The 23,503-nt window shown below is 43.3% G+C and overlaps 3 protein-coding genes and 1 pseudogene across 3 annotated transcripts; 2 read left to right on the plus strand and 2 right to left on the minus strand.

Annotated features, from left to right (window-relative positions):
* Positions 1–1,491: 1,491 nt before the first annotated feature.
* Positions 1,492–11,663, minus strand: LOC118939463 (annotated as a pseudogene).
* A 38-nt stretch (positions 11,664–11,701) lies between these two features.
* On the plus strand, positions 11,702–16,304 carry LOC110492473 (protein BTG1). The gene is made up of 3 exons (XM_036945793.1): positions 11,702–11,789; positions 14,850–14,981; positions 15,129–16,304. Exons 1-3 carry the CDS (start codon positions 11,702–11,704, stop codon positions 15,473–15,475), a joined length of 567 nt encoding a protein of 188 aa, XP_036801688.1. The 3' UTR covers positions 15,476–16,304.
* A 2,820-nt stretch (positions 16,305–19,124) lies between these two features.
* ognb (osteoglycin, paralog b) lies at positions 19,125–21,867 on the plus strand. Its single transcript, XM_021566821.2, has 6 exons — positions 19,125–19,330; positions 19,722–19,803; positions 20,105–20,269; positions 20,402–20,604; positions 20,800–20,892; positions 21,066–21,867. Exons 1-6 carry the CDS (start codon positions 19,232–19,234, stop codon positions 21,234–21,236), a joined length of 813 nt encoding a protein of 270 aa, XP_021422496.1. The 5' UTR covers positions 19,125–19,231; the 3' UTR covers positions 21,237–21,867.
* LOC110492474 (small integral membrane protein 4) lies at positions 21,740–23,034 on the minus strand. Its single transcript, XM_021566823.2, has 2 exons — positions 22,691–23,034; positions 21,740–22,079 (listed from the first exon to the last, which is right to left on the minus strand). Exons 1-2 carry the CDS (start codon positions 22,845–22,847, stop codon positions 21,988–21,990), a joined length of 249 nt encoding a protein of 82 aa, XP_021422498.1. The 5' UTR covers positions 22,848–23,034; the 3' UTR covers positions 21,740–21,987.
* Positions 23,035–23,503: the final 469 nt, after the last annotated feature.

Genomic DNA, 23,503 nt, shown 5'->3' on the forward strand with positions numbered 1-23,503 from the left:
CAGAAAATCACATTGTAGGATTTATGAATTTATTTGCAAATTATGGTGGAAAATAAGTATTTGGTCACCTACAAACAAGCAAGATTTCTGGCTCTCACAGACCTGTAACTTCTTCGTTAAGAGGCTCCTCTGTCCTCCACTCATTACCTGTATTAATGGCACTTGTTTGAATTTGTTATCAGTATAAAAAGACACTTGTCCACAACCTCAAACAGTCACACTCCCAACTCCCTGTCCCCCTGCTTAAGCCAGTACATGTCCAGGCCCGTCTGAAGTTTGCTAGAGAGCATTTGGATGATCCAGTAGAAGATTGGGAGAATGTCATATGGTCAGATGAAACCAAAATATAACTTTTTGGTAAAAACTTAACTCGTCGTGTTTGGAGGACAAAGAATGCTGAGTTGCATCCAAAGAACACCATACCTACTGTGAAGCATGGGGGTGGAAACATCATGCTTTGGGGCTGTTTTTCTGCAAAGGGACCAGGACAACTGATCCGTGTAAAGGAAAGAATGAATAGGGCCATGTATCGTGAGATTTTGAGTGAAAACCCCCTTCCATCAGCAAGGGCATTGAAGATGAAACGTGGCAGGGTCTTTCAGCATGACAATGATCCCAAACACACCGCCCGGGCAACGAAGGAGTGGCTTCGTAAGAAGCATTTCAAGGTCCTGGAGTGGCCTAGCCAGTCTCCAGATCTCAACCCCATAGAAAATCTTTGGAGGGAGTTGAAAGTCCGTGTTGCCCAGCAACAGCCCAAAAACAGCACTGCTCTAGAAGAAATCTGCATGGAGGAATGGGCCAAAATACCAGCAACAGTGTGTGAAAACCTTGTGAAGACTTACAGAAAACGTTTGACCTCTGTCATTGCCAACAAAGGGTATATAACAAAGTATTGAGATAAACTTTTGTTATTGACCAAATACTTATTTTCCACCATAATTTGCAAATAAATTAATTAAAAAGTCCTACAATGTGATTTTCTGGATTTTTTCTCTCATTGTCTGTCATAGTTGAAGTGTACCTATGATGAAAATTACAGGCCTCTCATCTTTTTAAGTGGGAGAACTTGCACAATTGGTGGCTGACTAAATACTTTTTTGCCCCACTGTACTTTGTGCATGACACAAGTCATTTTTCCAACAATTGTTTACAGATTATTTCACTTATAATTCACTGTATCACAATTCCAGTGGGTTATGAAGTTGAGCTGTCTTATTTTGGTGGTCTGTATGCTATCTATCTTCCAGATCTTCAAAAAGTGAGCACCTGTGTCTCTTCATGTAATAGACCAATGGTACCTAGATTTCAGACCCCATGAGTAGCTGTAAAGAAAAAGAAAGCATACCGTCATTGGCATCCATCACAAGTATCAACGGCATTAGATAAAAAATGTATGACCTAGTTGCTCAACAAAGTAGGCAGCTTAGAGAACTATAATTGAGAGCCACACACTTTCAGTCCCATTCATTTCCTCTGATCATGCTCAGGTCACACTGTCCACCTCAGGCAGGTGCAGACATCTTTGGCCACCTGGCTCATAGTAGCTGAGGTGCGTGTGGAGCGATGTCATCAGGAAAAAGGGTTGCCGTTGAACATGCACAGTGCATATCTAGTGGTTTTGTACAGGTGTGTGATATCCTAGTCTGATAAAGAGAAGAGTCTAATCTACACACAATGTAGACCACTCACCATCCTCAAACTCTAGAACCTTGTTGTAAGATGGGACGAGCCAAGCCAATGGCCTTGCCAGGGAAATAACGATTGTAGTAGAGGTCCACTCTCACTTCGACCCCTGCAGGGGGTCACAGTACCCTGTCAGTAAGGAGAACACGTAGTTCTCTCCTCCATGTCTGCAAGGAAAGCCGGAGGCAGATTGTGAATACCGCACACTCATAAGACCATTTCCTTCACAACTGTCCTTTTTCCCCCCACCTTTATTTAACCCGGTAGGCCAGTTGAGAACAAGTTCTCAATTACAACTGCAACCTGGCCAAGATAAAGCAAAGCAGTGCGACAAAAACAACACAGAGTTACCCGTGGGATAAACAAACGTACAGTCAATAACACAATAGAAAAATCTGTATACAGTGTGTGCAAATGAAGTAAGGCAATAAATAGGCCATAGTGGCGAAGTAATTACAATTTAGCAAATAACACTGGAGTGATAGGTGTCCAGATGAGGATGTGCAAGTAGAAATACTGGAAGAGATGGTCCAGATTGTCTAGTCCAGCTGATTTGTAGGGATCCCGATCTTGTAGCTCTATCAGAACATCAGATGTTAGGATTTGGGTGAAGGAGAAGCGGTGGCTTTGGCCAGTTGCTGCAGGGGGTGCAGAGCTGTTGGCCGGGGTTGGGGTAGCCAGGTGGAAAGCATGGCCAGCCGTAGAGAAATGCTTATTGAAATTCTTAATTATTGTGGATTTATCGGTGGTGACAGTGTTTCCTAGCCTCAGTGAATTGGGCAGCTGGGAGGAGGTGCTCTTATTCTCCATGGACTTTAGTGTCCCATAACTTTTTGGAATTAGTGCTGCAGAATGCAAATTTCTGTTTGAAAAAGCTAGCCTTTGCTTTCCTAACTGTCTGTGTATATTGGTTCCTGGCTTCCCTGAAAAGTTGCATATCGCGGGGACTATTTGATGCTAGTGCAGTGCACCACAGGATGTTTTTGTGCTGGTCAAGGGCAGTCAAGTCTGGAGTGAACCAAGGGCTATGTCTGTTCTTAGTTCTCAATTTTTTGAAAGGGCATTCTTATTTAAGATGGTGACAAAAGCACTTTAAAGAACAACCAGGCATCCTCTACTGACGGGATGAGGTCAATATCCTTCCAGGATACCCGGGCCAGGTCGATTAGAAAGGCCTGCTCGCAGAAGTGTTTTAGGGGACCCTTGACAGTGATAAGGGGTGGTCGTTTGACCACGGACCCATAACGGACGCAGGCAATGAGGAATTGATCGCTGAGATCCTGGTTGAAAACAGCAGAGGTGTATTTAGAGGGCAAGTTGGTCAGGATCACATCTATTAGGGTGCCCATGTTTACAGATTTGGGGTTGTACCTGGTAGGTTCATTGATAATTTGTGTGAGATTAAGGTCATCTATATCCCAGTTTAGGTTACCTAACAGTACGAACTCTGCCGATAGATGGGGGGGGGGGGGGGGGGGGGGGGGCAATCAATTCACATATAGGCCCCCTTTAGCAGTTCTATCTTGATGAAAAATGTAATTGGGGATGGAAATTTCTGCATTTTTGGTGGCCTTCCTAAGCCAGAATTCAGACACGGCTAGGACATCAGGGTTGGCAGAGTGTGCTAAAGAAGTGAATAAAGCAAACTTAGGGAGGAGGTTTCTGAAGTTAACATGCATTAACCAAAGGATTTTACGGTTACAGAAGTCAACAAATGAGAGTGTCTGGGGACACGTAGGGCCTGGGTTAACCTCTACATCACCAGAGGAACAGAGGAGGAGTAGGATGAGGGTACGGCTAAAGGTTATAAGAACTGGTCATCTAGGGCATTCAGAACAGAGAATAAAAAGGTGCAGATTTCTTGGCGTGGTAGGATTTATTCAGGGCATAGGGTATGGTAGGGTGCGAGTACAGTGGAGGTAAACCTAGGCATTGAGTGACAATGAGAGAGGTTGCATGTCTGGAGGCGCCAGTTAAGCTAGGTGCGGTCTCCGCATGTGTGGCGGCTGGGACAAAGGAGCTATCTGAGGCATGTTGAGCGGGACTAGGGGCTCCGCAGTAAAATAAAACAATGAGAGCTACCCTAAACAACAGTATACAAGGAATATTGACATTAGAGAGAGAGGCATAAAGCAATCACAGGTGTTGATTGGGAGAGCTAAGACAACGATGGGTAAATGGCGATGAATGGGCAGAGAGGGTCAGTTAGCTACACACAGACTCTGGACAGATAAACAAAATTAAGTACCGTGTTAATGAACAGTCCAGCAGGCATCAGCTGTGTAGCCGAGGGTGATCATAGGGTCCAATGAGCAGCAATAGATGAAACAGGGCGCCGTTCAGTAGTCGTTACTACACTAGGCGAGCAGGAGTTCAAAAGGCTAGTGGGCCAGGGCTAGCAGATAGGTCTTCACCGACAGAGGCCGGTTGAGAGCACATAGGCTGAATTACGTCAGCAGACCAGCAGTGATGGATCGGCGGGGCTCCTTGTCGACAAAGGGTCCAGGCCAATTGGCAAGAGAGGTATTGTAGTTGGTGTACATTGTTTGCTAGCTGAGAGATGGGCCTAGCTCGAGGCTAACTGGTGCTTGCTTCTGGACAAGGCCTTTAGCCACAATAGCCACTCGGTAGCAGCTAGCTAGCTGCGATGATCAGGTTTGATGGTCCAGATCTTGCGGCAGGAATCCGGTAATGTAGCGGAAAAAAGCAGAACGATATGCTCAGGGCTGATATCACGCTGTGCAGACTGGCAGGTATTATCCGGGCTAAAGCAGCTGGTGTCTGAGCTAAAGGTAAAGACCGCCAGCAGTGGCTAACAATGACTAAATAGCTAGTAGCTAATTAGCTGGCTAACTTCTTGAGGTTCCAGTTATAAGGTCTAAAAAATATCAGATCCATACCATATTGGGTGAGGCGGGTTGCAGGAAGGTATATTTAATTCTAAAATGTAAAAAAAAAAAGAGATTTCAATATATTGAAATGCACACAGAAAACGCCCCCAAAAAACAGAATATTTACACGGGACAAAAACGTCTTACTTCTATGCCATTTTGGATACGTCCTTCAGCTATTCACTTGTGCTTATAATCTATAAAGGCAGCAGAATTAGCGAAATGGGCCATAACAGGGAGGGTTAGGTGAAAGCTACAAATGTCCCTAGATTCAAAGCAAGGAACTAAACCTGTGTAAACAGTCATATGTTTGTGGGCTATACTCGGCCTGGTCTCAGGATGGTAAGTTGGTGGTTGAAGATATCCCTCTAGTGGTGTGGGGGCTGTGCTTTGGCAAAGTGGGTGGGGTTATATCCCTGTCCGGTGGGGTTGGCCCTGTCCGGGGGTATCATCGGATGGGGCCACAGTGTCTCCTGACCCCTCCTGTCTCAGCCTCCAGTATTTATGCTGCAGTAGTTTGTGTGTCAGGGGGCTAGGGTCAGTTTGTTATATCTGGAGTACTTCTCCTGTCTTATCCGGTGTTCTGTGTGAATTTAAGTATGCTCTCTCTAATTCTCTCTTTCTTTCTCTCTCTCGGAGGACCTGAGCCCCAGGACCATGCCTCAGGGCTACCTGGCATGATGACTCCTTGTTGTCCCCAGTCCACCTGGCCGTGCTGCTGCTCCAGTTTCAACTGTTCTGCCCGCGGCTATGGAACCCTGACCTGTTCACCGGACGTGCTACCTGTCCCAGACCTGCTGTTTTCAACTCTCTAGAGACAGCAGGCGCGGTAGAGATACTCCTAATGATCGGCTATGAAAAGCCAACTGACATTTACTCCTGAGGTGCTGACTTGCTGCACCCTCGACAACTACTGCGATTATTATTATTATTATTATTTGACCAGGCTGGTCATTTATGAACATTTGAACATCTTGGCCATGTTCTGTTATAATCTCCACCCGGCACAGCCAGAAGAGGACTGGCCACCCTCATAGCCTGGTTCCTCTCTAGGTTTTGGCCTATCTAGGGAGTTTTTCCTAGCCACCGTGCTTCTACACCTGCATTACTTGCTGTTTGGGGTTTTAGGCTGGGTTTCTGTACAGCACTTTGCGATATCAGCTGATGTAAGAAGGGCTATATAAATACATTTGATATGTACATTTTAGACCTTGCTTGGGGTGAACCTATTTTAAACAGCCTACAGAATCACCCATTACCTGGCATTGACAATGTAGCTGAGGTCAGGGGGTAGGGCTCCATTGTTCGACACACGAGCAGCCTCTTGTTTGGGGAATCTTGGAGAAGTAGTCCGAAGTAGTCCCTTGACGTGTCAACATCTCTACAGAGTCGTCAGGGCCATCTACTGGGAAAACATGCGTCAACATTCATTTTTTGTATTTCTCATTAGTAGATGTTATAAAAACAGCTGATTGCTATATTTTGGAATGTATGCTTTAGTAACACAAGTCATTTGCTCTCACCTTTTCAGCAAGCACCTTGACTTCAGCTTATGTCTGCAAGACTTCTACAAGGTTTCAGAAGGCCATGTATTCCATACTATGACAGGCAGAAAACACCTGATATCCAAGTCAGATACTGTGGGACAAAACAACAGAGGCATGAGAGAATTGTGTAACCTCAACGTGTTTCTCAGGGAGCCATTTAAACATCCCCTCACATGAGTGATAATATTATAAAGGAGGTGATCTAACCTGGCATGATCAAGAGATGACAGCATGCCACTGAGTCCATGGGTAAAATGGTGGGTGAAACTCCAGATCTGATGCGTTCACCGTCTGGTGAAGCATCTGAGCAACACTGCACCTCCTGCAGTCAACACACCCAACGACGATAGGGCCATCTTTCCCCTGGACAGACTGTCAAAAGACATGTTGAGTGCCTGTGGAAATGGTGAAATCAAGGTCTTCCTAGCTAGTTAGCTAGCCAGGAAACGAATGCTACCGGTGATAGATGACCTTGCGATATTCAAAACAAAATTCCATTACAAATCCAATATTACCCAATAGAGAAAGGCTGTAATTAAAACATACCTCAGATTAGTGATGACGAGATTATTCAAACGAGTTCTGCTGCTACAGCACACAACTGTCCCATGAACCGCAATGCTTACACCCAGCTTTACTTTGCTCTGAAAGTTTCCTTTCCTGTGCTTAGTGCAGCGTGAGTATGTCCACCAGGTGGTGATCAAGGGGAGTTACCAAACAATCACAGTGACATAACTGTCCTTCAGCTTCATCTGTAACTGCACTGTTGCTGGTTAAGTCTATAATGACACGTTTGACACCCAAATCGACATTTAACTTCAGAATGTATAAACAATTTGGTTTGGGTCAGTTTTAGGCTTTTGCTAGTCGGTTTAAGCGTCAGCTGACCTTATATAGTTTATCCCACTGTTACTTTAACCAGCCATACATACCAATGGCTGAGACTAATATAGATCTCCGCAAACTCAAACAAGGCCGTGACAACAAAGAGAAGAGTTTTGAGCTGCGTTCAAATACTAATACTAACAGTACATTTTTTTTGTGATGTAAATTGAGTATGTTTATTGGTCATAGTAAGGATATAGTTAGTATGCCAAAAGTTCTCGGGTGTCGTACTTCTTTCGCGAAAATACAAAGTATATAAGCAGTGGGCCCTATTTATAATAAAATTCTTCCTAAAATGGGCGTGGCTTCACTACGTTTTCAGATTTGAAAAAAATTTAGTGTAAAAATGCAGCCGAAGTCCGGCAAGAGCGGATACAATTTCATTGCTTTAACTAATTATGACAAATGTTAAGAAAATGTTGAGCAATGTAATAAAGTAATTACTTTTCAAATAAGTTACGCTACATTTTATGTTGGCTATGCTGTCCTTAAAAACCGCATAGCATATCATTACAGCAGTAGGTTAGCTAGCTACCTAACGTTAATTGGCTACTAATACATCGAACTTGCCAGTTATATACATGCTATCTAACGAACTACCCAACGTTTATTGACTTGATTATTCACGTCATTCTTAGCTAAGTGGAAAATAGTACATTCACTATCTACTCCAATTTCAGAGTACTCCAGTCTGTCAGAGCACAGAATATATATATATATATTTTTGTTTATAACTAGGCAAGTCACACATTTTTTATTTACCGGCCAAACCGTGATGACGCTGGGTCAATTGTGCACCACCCTATGGGACTCCCAATCACAGCCGGTTGTGATACAGCCTGGATTTGAACCACGATGTCTGTAGTGATGTCCCTATCACTGAGATGCAGTGCCTTAGACCACTGCGCCAATCGGAAGCTCTCACGCTCAACACCTGTTGAATATGGCCGGTGTTGGCATAATTCAATTGTTGCAAGTGTAACCGATGTGAAATGGCTAGCTAGTTAGCGGTGGTGCACGCTAATAGTGTTTCAATCGGTGGACTCACTCGCTCTGAGAAGTAGTTGTTCCCCTTGCTCTGCAAGGGCAGTGTTTTTTATGGCGCGATGGGTAACGATGCTTCGTGGGTGTCAGTTGTCTGTGTGCAGAGGGTCCCTGGTTCGAGCCCGGGTAGGGGCGAGGGGACGGACTAAAGTTGAACTGTTACATTGGTGCCGTGACCCGGATCACTGGTTGTTGCGGAAAAGGAGGAGGTCAAAAGGGGGGTGAGTGTAACCAATGTGAAATGGCTAGCGGTGGTGTGTGCTAATAGCGTTTCAATCGGGTGACATCACTCGCTTTGAGACCTGAAGTAGTTGTTCCCCTTACTCTGCCGTGGCTTTTGTGGCGCGATGGGTAACGATGCTTCGTGGGTGTCAGTTGTCAGAGGGTCCCTGGTTCGAGCCCGATGGACTAAAGTTAAACTGCAGCACAGCACTGCAACACAAGCAGCACAGTGACTGTCACCAAAGCTCTGGATAACATGAAAAAAGCCTAACCAGCTCCGCTTGGGTGAGTAAAATGGTCAGAGTGAGGCCTTCTCGCATTTGTGTCTGGAAGCTAGCTTGTGAGCTTGACTGCTGTTATGACACCTCAACCAGAGCTGCGCTCTGAATTTGTAACAGGCAACTCGCTCTGAATTTACGAACACAGCTGAAATGTATAGCTAGTCATTTGTTATGCTAACAAGCTAGCAAGAGGTTGCATAGCAATATCATCAACTTCCGATCAAATTATAAAACTAGCTAGCCAGCTATGGGTAACTGTAGCTATAGTGTCCATTATATTTACAGTCATTAGCATAAACAGAGGCAATAAAACAGAGCAAAGACTATTTTGCTGGGCTGTCTATCTCAATTAAATGTAAATTTATTGGCAAGTGAAATAGATAATAAACAGAAGTTAAATAAACAATAAATGTACAGTAAACATTTCACTCACAAAAGAATAAAGACATTTAAAATGTCAAATTATGTCTATGTACAGTGTTGTAATGATGTGCAAATAGTTGAAGTACAAAAAGGAAAATAAATACACATAAAAATAGGTTGTATTTATAATGGTGTTTGTTGTTCACTGGTTGCCCTTTTCTTGTGGCAACAGGTCACAAATCTTGTTGCTGTGGTATTTCACCCAATAGATATGGGAATTTATCAAAATCAGATTTAAAAAAAATGCTCTGTGGATCTGTGTAATCTGAGGGAAAAATGTGTCTCTAATATGGTCATACATTTGGCAGGAGGTTAGGAAGTGCAGCTCAGTTTCCACCTCATTTTGTGGCCAGTGTGCACATAGCCTGTCTAGCGAGGTAGCGAGGTCTGCCTTCGGCGGCCTTTCTCAATAGCAAGGCTATGCTCACTGAGTCTGTACATAGTCAAATCTTTCCTTAATTATGGGTCAGTCACAGTGGTCAGGTATTATGCCACTGTGTACTCTCTGTTTAGGGGCAAATACCATTCCATTTTGCTCTGTTTTTTCGTAAATTCTTTCCAATGTGTCAAGTAATTCTCTTTTTGTTTTCTCATGATTTGGTTGGGTCTAATTGTGTTGCTGTCCTGGGGCTCTGTGGGGTCTGTTTGTGTTTGTGACCAGCTTGCTTAGGGGGCTCTTCTCCAGGTTCCAGGTTGTAGAATTTAACGTCTCTTTTCTGGATTTCGATAATTAGCGGGTATCGGCCTAATTCTGCTCTGCATGCATTATTTGGTGTTTTACGTTGTACATTGAGGATATTTTCTTTGGTTTTTGCATTCTTCATCAAACCATTTGTCATTGTTGTTAATTTTTTTGGTTTATCTGCTTGACATTTTTAGATTTGATAGGGAAGCTGAGAGGTCAAATTGACTGTTTAGGTTTTCTACTGCCAAGTTTACTCCTTCCCTATTACAGTGAAACATTTTGTCCAGAAAATTATTTAGAAGGGATTGAATTTACTGTTGCCTAATTGTTTTTTGGTATATTTACACACTACTTTCCTTCCAGCTATAGTATTTCTTAATATTATTCAGTTCCTTTGGCTTTGATGCTTCATGATTGAGCATAGCTCTGTTCAAGTAGAGTGTGATTTTGTGTGATCTGATAGGGGTGTCAGTGGACTGACTGTGAATGCTCTAAGAGACTCTGGGTTGAGGTCAGTGATAAAGTGGGTTAGGTCTGCTCTAATTAGCATATTTCCCTGTTTCACACCTGGTAGTTTGGTGGATGGGACTACCAGCTCTCTGTAACCTATAAGGCAAACCAGTGGGTCCATCTCCTTTATACCATGGTTCTTGTAGGATGTCAATGTCTGTATTTCCAATTTCTGTGATGAAGTCTGGGTTCCTGTTCTTTAGGACAAAGGCAGACTACCTCAGATCTTGTATATTTCAGGATGAGATAGTAAACGATTTGTGTTCCATTGTGTCTAGTGTAGTTTTGTGTGGTTTAGGCCCGGACCATCACAGTAGGTGTGAGCAGAGCATGTTAAGCATCTGATACATACCTCTTAGGTCGCAGGATGGGGCTTGGGCGGGTGTAATAAGCTGGGCCTGTTACTCTGCTCACGGCCTAGGCATATGTCCTGTTGTCATGTTGAGGTCCTTGTCACAGGGGCGGGGGACATGGGGTGGGCAGAAGGGGAATAGGTCTGATATGGGGGGGCCTATACTGGGTGTGGCCAGGGTTTGCTTGGTGTAGTCGTAGCTGGTTGGGGTGTGGCTGGTGATGCTGTAGTCTGGGTGTAGGTCCTCTTGGCGTGGGTTCTCTTTGTGCAGGTCCTTCAGGAGGGGGTCTCGCAGGTCTGGGAGGGTGTCTCGCTGGTCTGGGCGGGGTGTCCGTTACTCTGTTGCTCCTGTGTGAGGTGCTGGGGCTACGGTTGAGGGTGACATCCTTCAGAGTCCTGGCAAAAGTTGGGATTGCTGCATTGTAACGCCCGGGGTGTAGTGGGGAAAAAGTCAGGCGTAGGAAGCAGAGAGTTCGGGGTAGCGCAAACTTTTAATGCACCACAACGGTGAACAGATGCCAACCAAAACAAATGCCCCAAACACGGGGACTTAAACAGTCCAGCAAAAAACTCAAACACACGGACAACCATGACATACAGACGTGTACACATGTACATCGAATAATCCCGCACAACCAGCAGGCGGGTCCAAGATGTCCCCCACCGGTACCCAGCACCTCTCCTCCGGACCGTACCCCTCCCAGTCCATGAGGTACTGCAGGCCCCTCACCCGGCGTCTCGAGTCCAGAATGGCCCGTATCGTGTACGCCGGGGACCCTTCGATGTCCAGAGGGGGCGGAGGGACCTCCGGAACCTCATCGTCCTGCAGGGTACCAGCTACCACCGGCCTGAGGACACATGAAACGGTTCTAGGTGAGTTTGGTGCTGACTCACCTGGGGTGACCGAGAAGTGTTCCGCCTGCCCTCTCGACTCCCAGACGGGCCCCCCCAGCACCGATCGTCAGTGTGTCCTCTCCGACCACAGCTGGTGAAGGGGGAGACTCCTCCTCCGGTACCCCTCGGCACGGCCCCCCCTAACTCCATAGGAATGGGAGCGGGAGTGCTAGGTGGTGGAACGAACAGGACCCTCTCCGAACGCCCGCGGGCAGCCAGCAGATTGTCCAGCCGGATAGACATGTCTATGAGTTCATCAAGGGAGAGAGTGGTGTCCCGACATGCTAGCTCCTGCGGATGTCCTCCCGGAGACCTCACCTGTAGTGGTCTATCAGGGCCCTGTCGTTCCACCCAGCCCCAGCGGCCAAGGTCCGGTACTCCAACGCGTAATCATGTGCGCTCCTCTTCTCCTGCCTAAGGTGGAACAGTCACTCGGCCCTCTGAAGGGTGATCAAACACGGCACGAAAGCGGCGGGTGAATTCTGGGTAGTGCTCCTATGCCGAGTCTGGGCCATTCCAGACCGCGTTTGCCCACTCCAGAGCACGACCCGTCAGGCAGGAGACGAGGACACTCACCCTCTCCGCTCCCGAGGGAGTGGGCCTCACGGTCGCCAGGTACAGTTCAAGTTGGAGCAAGAACCCCTAACACCTCGCCGCCGCTCCATCATAATCCCTCGGGAGCGCAAGACGGAGAGCGCCGAAGCCGGAGGGGGAGGGAGGAGAAGGTGGATCCAGCGCTGGAGGAACCAAAGGTGCAGAGAGGAGACCACTCGTCTCCCATCGGTCCATTCTCTCCATCATCTGGTCCATCGCCGATCCTATCCGATGGAGGACATGTTCCTCCATCGATGGGAGGGGGTTGGCAGCTGCTCCTGCTGACTCCATATTGAAGGTGCGGGATTCTGTAACGCCCGGGGTGTAGTGGGGAAGAAGTCAGGTGCAGGAAGCAGAGAGTTCAGGGTAGTGCTAACTTTTAATGCACCACAACGGTCAACAGACACCAACCAAAACAAATGCCCCAAACACGGGGGACTTAAACAGTCCAGCAAAAAACCCAAACACATGGGAAAACCGTGACACACAGACACGTGTACACATGTACATCGAACAATCCCGCACAACCAGCAACCAATCAGCCTAAACCAAACATAGGTGAAACCAATAAACAGAAAAGGGGAAAAAAGGGATCAGTGGCAGCTAGTAGGCCGATGACGACGACCGCCGAGCGCCACCCAAACAGGAAGGGGAGCCACCTTCGGTAGGAGTCGTGACATGCATTGTAGGTGGACCTAGTCGTAAAGGCTGTTTAAATCCAGGATGGTGGTGGGCCAGGTAGACATTAGGTTTTGAGGCACAGTCTTACGAAGTTCTTGCATTCACCCGTTGTATGGTGACAGGGTGAATGTTTTTTTTTGTGGTAGCATGTTGGAGATTTGGGGAAAGTGAAATAAGCTTTTTCAGTCACTCCCTTGAGTGCTGTGGCCACCCTTTCCTGCTGGGCCCTCAGGTAATTTGTGCCTGTGTGAATTATGATGTGGCTGGGGGACCCTAGTCTGCCCTCTGACAACAGCGCCAGGGCATGCCTAGTGTTTGGACACCAGAGTTTAGCCACTTTGTGTTTGGGAAAATGTTTAACCTCTTGAATGTATTTGCCATTTGAGTCAATGAGGAGCACAATCTCTGGCTTTTGTGTGTCCTCAGTGGATGTGTGGGGGTTGTCAAGAGAGCTATCAGGGGAGCTGACAGGGGGGCTGTTAGCGGGGGGTGTCTTTTGGGTTGGTGTGTCCTGTGTTGTCTGTCCCGTTGTGGTGTTGAGGATGTGGTCCGGGTCTGAGATCGGCTGTTCTGCTGGCTTCTCTGGGGGAGTGTCTTGCTCTCTTTCACACCTCAGCTTTCTCACCTCCTTCAGTGCCATGTGTGCCTCTTTAAGTTCTCTCACCTCAGTCCGTAGAGCAGCCAGCTCTCTCAGACAGCCGTCCATCTCCACCTTCTGCCCTCCGGGTCTTGTTGGGGGCGTGTTGTTGTGCTGGTCTGTTTTGTGAGTTTGTTCTGTCTGGATTGTGTGGACTAGCTCTCTGAGCTCCACCATGTCCCTCTCCAGCTCTGTGAATTTATCCCTCTCAATGATGGAGGAGCAGTGCAGTTGTTTGACCTGGGTGTGTTTAGTACTGGGTGGGGTGACAATTCAATTTCAATTCAAGAGGCTTTATTGGCATGGGAAACATGTGTTAACATTGCCAAAGCAAGTGAGGTAGATAATATGCAAAAGTGAAATAAACAATACAAATTAACAGTAAACATTACACATACAGAAGTTTCAAAACAATAAAGACATTACAAATGTCAAATTATATATATACAGTGTTGTAACTATGTACAAATGGTTAAAGTACACAAGGGAAAATAAATAAGCATAAATATGGGTTGTATTTACAATGGTGTTTGTTCTTCACTGGCTGCCCTTTTCTTGTGGCAACAGGTCACAAATCTTGCTGCTGTGATGGCACACTGTGGAATTTCACCCAGTAGATATGGGAGTTTATCAAAAATGGATTTGTTTTTGAAGTCTTTATGGATCTGTGGACTATCCTCATCTGCAGGACATCATCTGCAGGACAGTTTGAAGAGGTGTGATCAGACTCACTCAGGATGGCATGGGAAACATATGTTTACATTCCCAAAGCAAGTGAAATGGACAATAAAAAATAAGATAATAGATAATAGAGCTCTCTCTCTCTCCCTCTCTCTCACTATGAATGTGTAATCAGGTTGGCATAGTAAAGCTTGGCTGGGTCAGTTCAGTAGTCTGAAAAGGGTGTGCAATATTAGGTGTATGCCTTGCTTTAGTTTAGAAATAGTAAAGTGCCGCAAGAAAGAGCTTTTGGCCTGAGTTGTAAAATGTGGTATTTGATGTAGTACATTTTTTAAACTCACAGGTGGCGCTGTGATTGAGTTCTTCGATTGAGGTGCTGTGTCACCATAGAGAAAGAAGCTTTGTGCCGTCATTTAAACAACGTTTGGTCTGATTGGTAGATGTGGCTTTGTGACGCAAAACTAATGTTTAGCAGCTAAGGGGTGAAGTTATCATATTCTATGAACATTACATTAATTATCTGAAAATGTTTTATATCTAAAGTTATTTCTTTATTTTCACTAGATCCAATCAAATTATCGGACGTTTGGTAGGTGCCAAATTGTAGCTCCTAACCCTACATTGTCTCAGTGAATTATTGTGGCTTCCGTTTTGCAACTGACGTTAGCTAGCTTTTACAACTGGACAAAAGAAATACAAACGGCAACTGGTTGTCTCTGGACCTTGTTGTGTAGCCTTTGTTTCAACGGAGGAAAGTCTACATTTAGCTTGACATTTCGGATATAGAGCCAACTTGGGCTCGTTGCTATTCAACGTCTGGCTGATGAGATAAATAGCATCTGCTTCGAAAATTAAAACTGAAGTCTCAACAGCGGCCAGCTTTGTTGCCAGATTGCTGAGAGCAACTGGATACTTGTCGGAAGACCTACTGAAAGAGTTCACCCATTCCTTGGAGGAAGCTTTAGCAGGTAGAGTATGTAGCTAGCTATGTAAAAGCCATTGTTGTGTTGTTGACATTTCAGAGCCTATAGACTACTAGTTAGTTACTATTAAGCAAACTAGCTTAATTACCTCTGAGCTGGGTCTAATGCTTTGCTCTCATTGCCCTCTTACAGAGCACTACCAACACCACTGGTTCCCCCAGGCTCCATGCAAAGGCTCGGGGTACAGATGTCTCAGGATCAACCACAAAATGGACCCCTTGATTGGCCAAGCAGCTTGCACCATTGGACTCACTCGAGAACAACTCTTCTCACTCCTGCCCAGTGAACTGACGATGTGGGTCGATCCGTACGAGGTGTCCTATCGGATAGGAGAGGATGGCTCCATCTGCATCCTCTACGAGTCCACTCCACCAGTGCCAACTAATGCCAACACAACAGACATGGTCAGCTGCAAGGAAGAACTGAGATTTGGAAGGCCAAGCCCCTCCAATTTGTTCATGATGACCGTCTCAAGCTAATATTTTTTTTATGTTCAGAGCTTTCTCTGTGCACTATTGTATCAGTTCTGCCCCACATTTTGATGTAATTAAGACATTAAAAGGGATTCTTAGGGATTTTGCCAATAAGGCCCTTTTTCTACTTCCCTAGTGTCAGATTAACTCGTGGATACCATTTCTATATATCTGTGTCAGGTATGAAGGAAGTTAAAGCTAGTTTTGTAAGCCAATGGTAACTAGTGTTGGCACAATGACTGGAAGTTTATGGGTATCTGTTAGCATGCTAGCAGATACCATAGACTTCCAGTCGTTAGCAACTTCCTTCATACTGCATGCAGAGACATAAATGGTACCCACGAGATCATCTTACTCTGGGGAAGTAGATAAAGGGTTTCATGGCCAAAACCCCAAAGTATCCCTTTAAAGATTTTAGTATTACTGCCACACCCTGTTTGTTGTGACTCATGAAAATGCTAAATTGTTTTCCATTAGTTCCATGATCTGTAACTTAAGTACTGTCCTGAAGCAAAAATTGTATAGATTTATATTACAATTAGTTGTATTTGTAATAAATTCCTCAAAAGCAACTGTTCCTCTATCAACAATGGACTTGTGTTGGGCAGGATCATGGTTGTGTTCAGTAGGCATGAAAATGCATGTTCTTATTGGACATTCATTCCTCATGTTTAGTGCCCACTGAACACAACCCAGTTGATTGAGGCGTCTGTATGTTAGAGGGTAAGGCTGCCATTGTAAGCTCAGGTGTATTCATTATGCCAATTGTTGCTAAATGTTTTGCAAAAACCGTTTGCTACAAAACAAGTTTCTATTGGATAAATTATGGTAGGTCCCTCCTTGTTTCATTCCGATTGCAATCGTTTGGATAGTAAACCGTTTCTGTTGAAAGAAGTAATGAATACACCCCAGGTGTTGATCAGGTTGAAGATAAGTTGTTAGATGGCGGGATATTTAGGTCACTTGGAGCCTGAACTGCAGCTGACTGAACATACTGATTGTATTAGAGGTTCTGATCTTCCATCCCTTCACGAAAGGCAAAGGAGCAGTGACATAAGCATGTTTGACCACTCCAACTTAGGGGATCAGTATCGCACAAAGGCACTCAGTTGATTTATGAATAACACAGATTTTGTAATGATAGAAGAGTGAAATGGTGGCAGGGAAATGAGCACAGGAGGAGCCCAATGGACGGTGTAACCCTACACCTGCAATGAGGTTGAGAAATTGCATTTCTAGTCTGTAAAGAGCAAAAAGAATTGACTAAGACGGTCAGGAAGAAAACCAGCACACACTCAAGGAATGAAGCTTGGGAAGTAAACTGAAGCTTCAGATTGTCATCGACAAAGCAGATGTATGATAAACAGCTGCTAGCAATTGTAGAATACTTTTTAGGGGAACATATTTGCCGTTGCATACCATCAGAGATGACTTTGTCCTTTCTTTTGGTTTGGTATTTCCATCGACTGCTCTCAATGGGAGTGAAACAATATGCTTTTTGTCTAAAACAAATCATTGATCGGTAATAAGCATAATATAAAATTTTAAAAAGCATTTGTTTTGGCTGGTTTGTTGTCCCTGAAGTGAGATGATATGGACCCAAAAGGCTTGAATCTCTGCTCTTGTCAAAGTAACTCGTTTATCATTAATTTGATCTGTTACAGCAATGAACCATTTCCACATACTTACCTTTTTTCAATAAGACAGGCAGTCATAAAAGGGCAACACAGTTTCAGTGTCTAGGTACGACTTGTCCTGTGCAGCAGATTCTACAAAGACTCCCATTAAACCTCTTTTTATGTCTAAAGCAGACTTCAGTGAAAGTACACCTCTGTTTAAGTAATCAAATCATATCCACATGCTCATGGAGTCCAAGATTCTGAGTAGCAAATAAATGGGGAATAAACTATGGGGGGAAAATGGTCAGTCAAACCTTACACAAAAACTATAGAAACATGTTTGTATCTACTGTATCACATATTAACATGATATGTCTCACTCTGGGAATTCACTTCTAGGACCACACATCTACTTTATAAAAATATAGCCAAAATTCTCATCTCATCACCTTTGAATATAAGTGAGATTGCTTTGCAAAAGTGCACTGAGAGTATGATGAATATAATAATGCTAATAATAATGGAAATTACACCATATTGTTATTGCATTAAAATGATGTTAAATATCTCACATAAACCCTGCCAATTGGAAAAATGAGGCATGGAAAAACAAGAGAACAGCCAGAGGAGAACCTTGTATATCTTTTCATGGAAAATTGTGCGAAATGTAGGAAAACTGTCAAGGTACTTAGGATGAGGAATGTTTTTAATTTGTATAGAAGCAAAAGAGAGATAGTTCAATTGTTTATGTGTACAGCCTAGTTTGAGCGCAACAGTTTAAACAAGCCTTACACATACTTTTAGGTATGCATTTGTCTTAATATTGGCTGCTCCCATAGTTGGACAAGCTCTCAAGTAAAACTGTTTTTCTCACATGAACCAAGTTTGAGCAACTGGATGGACACCTGCACTCTGAAAAATTATAGGAGGGGCAGACAGTAGATGCTGACTTGTAACAAACGCTTCTACACAAAACATTTCCAAATAAAACCACGAGAGACCAGGGGAAACATTTTTGTTGGAGTTTTAAGTCAGAAAGGGAGGTGTTAGTAAGAAGAATACATTCCTTTCTTCATTGCTTGCTTTGGCATTAGATTTTATAATCACTTCATGCAAAGGAGTTCTGTCCAAAATTCCAGTAATCATATCCCACTGCTCTTTACGTTTAAGTTCTCTCTCTCTCTGCACTCTGTCCACACCACTCAGTATTTTCCAGATAAATAGTTCATGTTTTTAAAAGCCAGCCTTTTTCCATTAACTTTTTCCAACTTTTTTTCCCAACATACACAGCACAGGGGTTTGCCAGTCCATCCTAAAGGGACAAAGGTCTTCTTTTTATTTCAAAGTGAACCTTTCCAACATAATGGTTGAATGTATAGGGATGCAAGGGTCTCTGACAAGTTGCATAAAAACAATAATAAGGCAAACAAGTGGGTTTTACTTGCATTTTACACTCTTGTTATACATGTTAATTTTACACTCTTGATATACATGTTCATCTTTTCATCACGTTATAACACTTTCTAGTCCATAACATCCATAACAATTGGCGTAATGAATACACCTGAGCTTACAATGGCAGCCTTACCCTCTGTAACATACAGACGCCTCAATCAACTGGGTTGTGTTCAGTGGGCACTAAACAGGAGGAATGAATGTCCAATAAGAACATGCATTTTTCCCATTTTCGTGCCTACTGAACACAACCATGATCCTGCCCAACACGAGTCCATTGTTGATAGAGAAACCATAACATCCATAACATAGAGGTTTGTTACAAGAAAAATAAATAAAGATATGTTTGGCTTAAAACCATTAGAGTTGAATGTTTTATTTTCAAATGTCATGAACCGGTGTGGTTTAACCTGAAATGACATGCATCCAAGACCTACTGTCATATTTCACAATTTTCTAAAACATGCCAATTTCCAAAAGCTGTCAAAACTGATGAGATGAGAAGGCTACTTTGACAGCAAATATTGGGTTAAGGTTTGTTTCCTAGTCTTACTTAATACTCCACTAGCAGCTTTTCTTTAAAACTGGATGGAAAATTCTCCTGCTCACTCAGATCTCAGCCCAGTACTCACAGCCCTACCCCTCTGTCCTCAGTACGGTTCTGCTCCCATCCCAGCTGTTAGACACAATGATAGACCTGAGGACTTTGTTTTTCACCATTATTCTGGTACCGTGGATGCTCTCTTCTGCAGCAAGAAATGGATACATGGAAGCAAGGAAACCTAAGGTAATTTTTGGAAGTGCATATCTTTTGTAAATGTTTTTGGGAAAATTCATGATTGTTTGATTTTGTTTAGAGTTTATGAGAATGTGTTTTTGAGGCAGGATCCATACCTCTAAAAACTTAGCAGAATCTATAATACAACTATAAAGCTTAAAGTTTGCATATGAGAGTTGTAAAAGTCCCACACACCAGGTGCCAAACCCTATCCCTGCCTAAATGATGACTCAACATACATTAGTCTGTGAAGACTATACATTGGTGTCTGAGATTATAAATACTTGCTTAGCAGATAATCAGACCGTTAGGAAAACTCAGTTGGTGTGAAATAAAATAGCCAGCTTATGTCTTCTCTTGTGAGGTGATCTGGGGACATTTCTTCTAAACAATTCCACAGAAAGAGGTTGTGACCATCCCAGACTATGACACCACTGGCGACTCAGATACAAGCCCAGCAGCAGCTCCGAAAGATGAGGGTGGTGAGTTTATTCTCTCGAGACACACTGGAGAAAAGGCATTCACAATCACATATTTATTAAGGCCATGTGCTAGGTCTAATGAGCTGTTTTCCCCTTTGTGAATGCATTAAACAACCACACATTACAGCAGGAATGTTACATGTAGTGCCCCGTTGACTACTATGGCACACGTTTATGTTAGGTTTCTATAAAGAATGAAGAGAGATGAATACAGGGAGAGATTACTTGGCTGATCGATAGGAAAACTTGGAAGTCATTGCTGAAGGAGAATGCATTTAAAGGACATGGCTATGGATTTCAGAGCTGCCCACGTGCCTACTGTGTGTGTGTCTGACTGGGTCAGTATACTGTGAGGAGGTCTCCCCTGAGATGACAGCAGTTCCATCCCTGCCTAAGGAAACTGCCTATCTCTACGCACGCTACAACAAAATCACAAAAATCACCAACAAAGACTTTGCAGACATTGGTTAGTGATTAGAGCAGCTTTGTAACACCGTGGACGTAAAAAAAAAAAAAAAACATTAATATGTTATTCACTTATCACTCAAACTTTTTTAGTGAACATCTCTAAAGTTTATGGTCTTTTAACATTTTATAGCAACTTTGAGAAGAATCGATCTGACTGGGAACCTCATCTCTGAGATAGAAGACGGAGCTTTCTCAAAGCTTGCCCTCCTTGAAGAGCTCAATCTCTCAGAGAACAAGCTGGCCAAACTACCCATGTTACCTGCCAAACTCATATCCTTCAATGCCAATTACAACCAGCTTAAAACCAAGGGTATAAAGTCAACCGCTTTTAAGGTAAGCCAGAAAGTCAGTCCAAGATTCTGGAGCAAACACTATATATATTTTTTTTACATACAGTAACATTTTACAGTCTGAGTAATGGTTGCATTGAATGTCAATAGAATTTCAACAACAATTTCTATGCCAAACATGAATCTTACCTGAAATACCCTGTAGTATGTAAACAAAACATCAAATCTCTTTTCTCAGAAACTCACCAAGATGGCGTACCTCTACCTTGGCAATAACGAGCTGGAGGCAATCCCACAACTTCCAGAGAGTCTCCACATTGTGCACCTATATGTCTGTTTACAACTTTGGCTCACACAGCAATAATGTTTAGACAAATATGTATCTTTCACCTAACAAAACATTTTAGAGTATAAATGCAGGTGCAGGCAAATGCATATTGTAAAAAACAAAACAAAAAAGTTTTTACCAACCAACATCTGTCTTCTAATTTACTCCCCCTGCAGAACAATAAGATCACCACGCTATCGGATGAGACCTTCTGCCAAGGCAACAACACTCAGTACATCAGAGCCAACATGGAGGAGGTGAGACTGGATGGCAACCCTCTGATGCTGGCCAAGCATCCCAACAGCTTTGTTTGCCTCAGGGCCCTGCCCATTGGACCGTACCACTGAACCAGTGGGATACAGTCTAGTGAGGACCACAATACTACAGTGAGGGGTTCCCTTGTGAAAAGGGCCAAGGGCATGTAATATGAGAAGTGTGTACTGGTATGTTACGATATATAGAGCAGAGCTATGTAATATGAGAAATGTGTTTGTTTTGTAAGTTACAATTGAATGTCTCTTAGGTCATCTTACCAGCCATGATTGGTTAAATTGGTGTCCTCTTAAGTAGAACAGGAGTTCTCTTACACAACATAACTATATGCACAACTCTTTTGACAATTTTTTATCAATGTTTTATATTTCCAATAACACATCTGGAAATTGCATCCGTTGCATTCATCTACTTTAAATAATAATGGCTAATAAATGTACATAACGTAACTACAATTTGCTAACATTTGAAACGGTTTACCTATATTTTAAATGGGTATAACATGTAATTTGACGTAAATGTTTATATTCATTTATCAGAATAAAAACAATATAAAATGATTAAAACGACACTGCGATGCCTCCACTGAGTAATGTAACCTTTATTAGACAAATATCACATTGTCACATTTGGCTCTGAAAAATGTTTCATCCAAGCTCAGTATCACAAAGAGTACATAAATAAACATGTTTTCATTCAATAGCAGTCTTTTGAACCATCCAGAAATGTTTGCCTCAAGTCCATTGCAATGCAAACACCAGTGTTTGTGTCCCGATCACATCTCAAGTGTTCTACTGCCATTATAGTGGCTACTGGTTCAGTAATTCACTTGGCTACTGGTTTAGTAAGTACAATCAATCCATCCTCGATCTTCTGCTGGTATTCCCTCTCTGACTTCTTTCTTCTGTAGACATCATCTGAGGGAGAAATGGAGATGAATGAAACAAAAGAATGGTTAACTGATTCTATAATTAAAAATATATTAAACTCTTTACAGTAGCTCAACCATTGACTTAATTGCACAATCTTAGCTTTTTGAAGAGGACCAACAGACTTGTATTGACTGTAACCTCAGCAGTAGCCCAAGTTGTCTGAACCCAATTTATACTACAGTGTCGATTTCAGAGGAACAACTGGAGCAGGGTTTGAATTAGTGACCCTTTGGTTTCAGGACAAGCACCATACAAGCCTGGGCTCTTGTGGCAGAGGTAGTACTCACATTGGGAGGCCACAGGCACACTCCCTTCTATGCATCCACACACAATGTATCTCCATTAAAAGGCCTGAGATATCAAGGACTATCCCACTGTTGACACCACTGTAGTGAACAACTTGAATGTGGGTTAAAACAGAAACGTACAGGGCCAGTGCACTAACGTTAACCACCACCCCATGTTACAACAATAGAAGTCTGGGCTCTTGGCAAAGCAGCAGTTCTACTGTACGTACATCCACATACAGTGATGCTTCAATCGTGTGCGCTAGTTTGACAGTGCAGATAAAATCAGCCAGAGGTTTGAATACTTACAGAATGTCTCCCTTCCAATCCTCACGTTGATCATGACCCATTCCATCACACCTCCAATACAGAAGAAGACGGGCAGAAATCTGTACACTCCAAAGCGACGTTTCCCTGGCACAAGACTCAGGAAGTACTTGATATTTTGACTCTTCCTCTGAAACATTACCTCTTCTGTTCCTCGTGTTTTAACACTCACAGTATTTTCAATTACCTAAGTAGCAAGCAAGGTATCATACAGACTAAGTAAAATGCCGTTAATGATCTATGTTACTTACTTTATTGTCCTTTACCACTGTCTTTATCACGATGCTGCATAAGAGAAGATGGCGTTGCAGACGTCATATATTTAAGCGTTTTCATTGGTTCACGTGACGTCACGCTCTTACCAAAGATATTCAACTACCAACAAGATATCCAACTTCCTACTCCCCTTACCAAAGATTATCAACCACCATCAAGAAGGCTTGATGTATGAGATGAGGGGTTATACATGCTTATGACAAGTCTTAAAATGTATTATAACCACATCATAATACAATTATGGATGAGTAATCTATATATAGTTTTTTAAATGTTCAAATAGTTTTCCTTCATCCTGAGTGTAATAGGTATTTATGTCATAAGGGTGTTCACAGGGGGACACCAGGTGCAGGCAGGGTATAATTTCCTCTTTATTTCAGCTATGATACCACCTGTTCAGGTGCGTTGGTTTGCCAATGGAGACTGTGCATCCCTCAGAGGATGCAAATTACTGGCCTTTGTGTGCAGTGTACCTCAAAGAGCATATTTGGTTAAAGCAGTTGTCAACCAGACCAACAA

Source organism: Oncorhynchus mykiss, chromosome 16 (assembly GCF_013265735.2).
Source record: "Oncorhynchus mykiss isolate Arlee chromosome 16, USDA_OmykA_1.1, whole genome shotgun sequence".
Classification (NCBI taxonomy): Eukaryota; Metazoa; Chordata; class Actinopteri; order Salmoniformes; family Salmonidae; genus Oncorhynchus; species Oncorhynchus mykiss.

What these genes read in the sequence shown, in the direction of transcription:
- LOC110492473 (XM_036945793.1), top strand. Translation starts at nt 11,702, where the DNA reads ATGCTAGCTCCTGCGGATGTCCTCCCGGAGACCTCACCTGTAGTGGTC. An exon ending in ACCCAGCCCCAGCGGCCAAG is followed by an intron (nt 11,790 to 14,849) that starts GTCCGGTACTCC and finishes TGAGATAAATAG; the next exon opens with CATCTGCTTCGAAAATTAAA. An exon ending in CTTGGAGGAAGCTTTAGCAG is followed by an intron (nt 14,982 to 15,128) that starts GTAGAGTATGTA and finishes GCCCTCTTACAG; the next exon opens with AGCACTACCAACACCACTGG.
- LOC110492474 (XM_021566823.2), bottom strand. Translation starts at nt 22,847, where the DNA reads ATGTTTCAGAGGAAGAGTCAAAATATCAAGTACTTCCTGAGTCTTGTG. An exon ending in GATTGGAAGGGAGACATTCT is followed by an intron (nt 22,080 to 22,690) that starts GTAAGTATTCAA and finishes TTTCTCCCTCAG; the next exon opens with ATGATGTCTACAGAAGAAAG.
- ognb (XM_021566821.2), top strand. Translation starts at nt 19,232, where the DNA reads ATGATAGACCTGAGGACTTTGTTTTTCACCATTATTCTGGTACCGTGG. An exon ending in CAAAGACTTTGCAGACATTG is followed by an intron (nt 20,270 to 20,401) that starts GTTAGTGATTAG and finishes AACATTTTATAG; the next exon opens with CAACTTTGAGAAGAATCGAT. An exon ending in TAAAGTCAACCGCTTTTAAG is followed by an intron (nt 20,605 to 20,799) that starts GTAAGCCAGAAA and finishes CTCTTTTCTCAG; the next exon opens with AAACTCACCAAGATGGCGTA.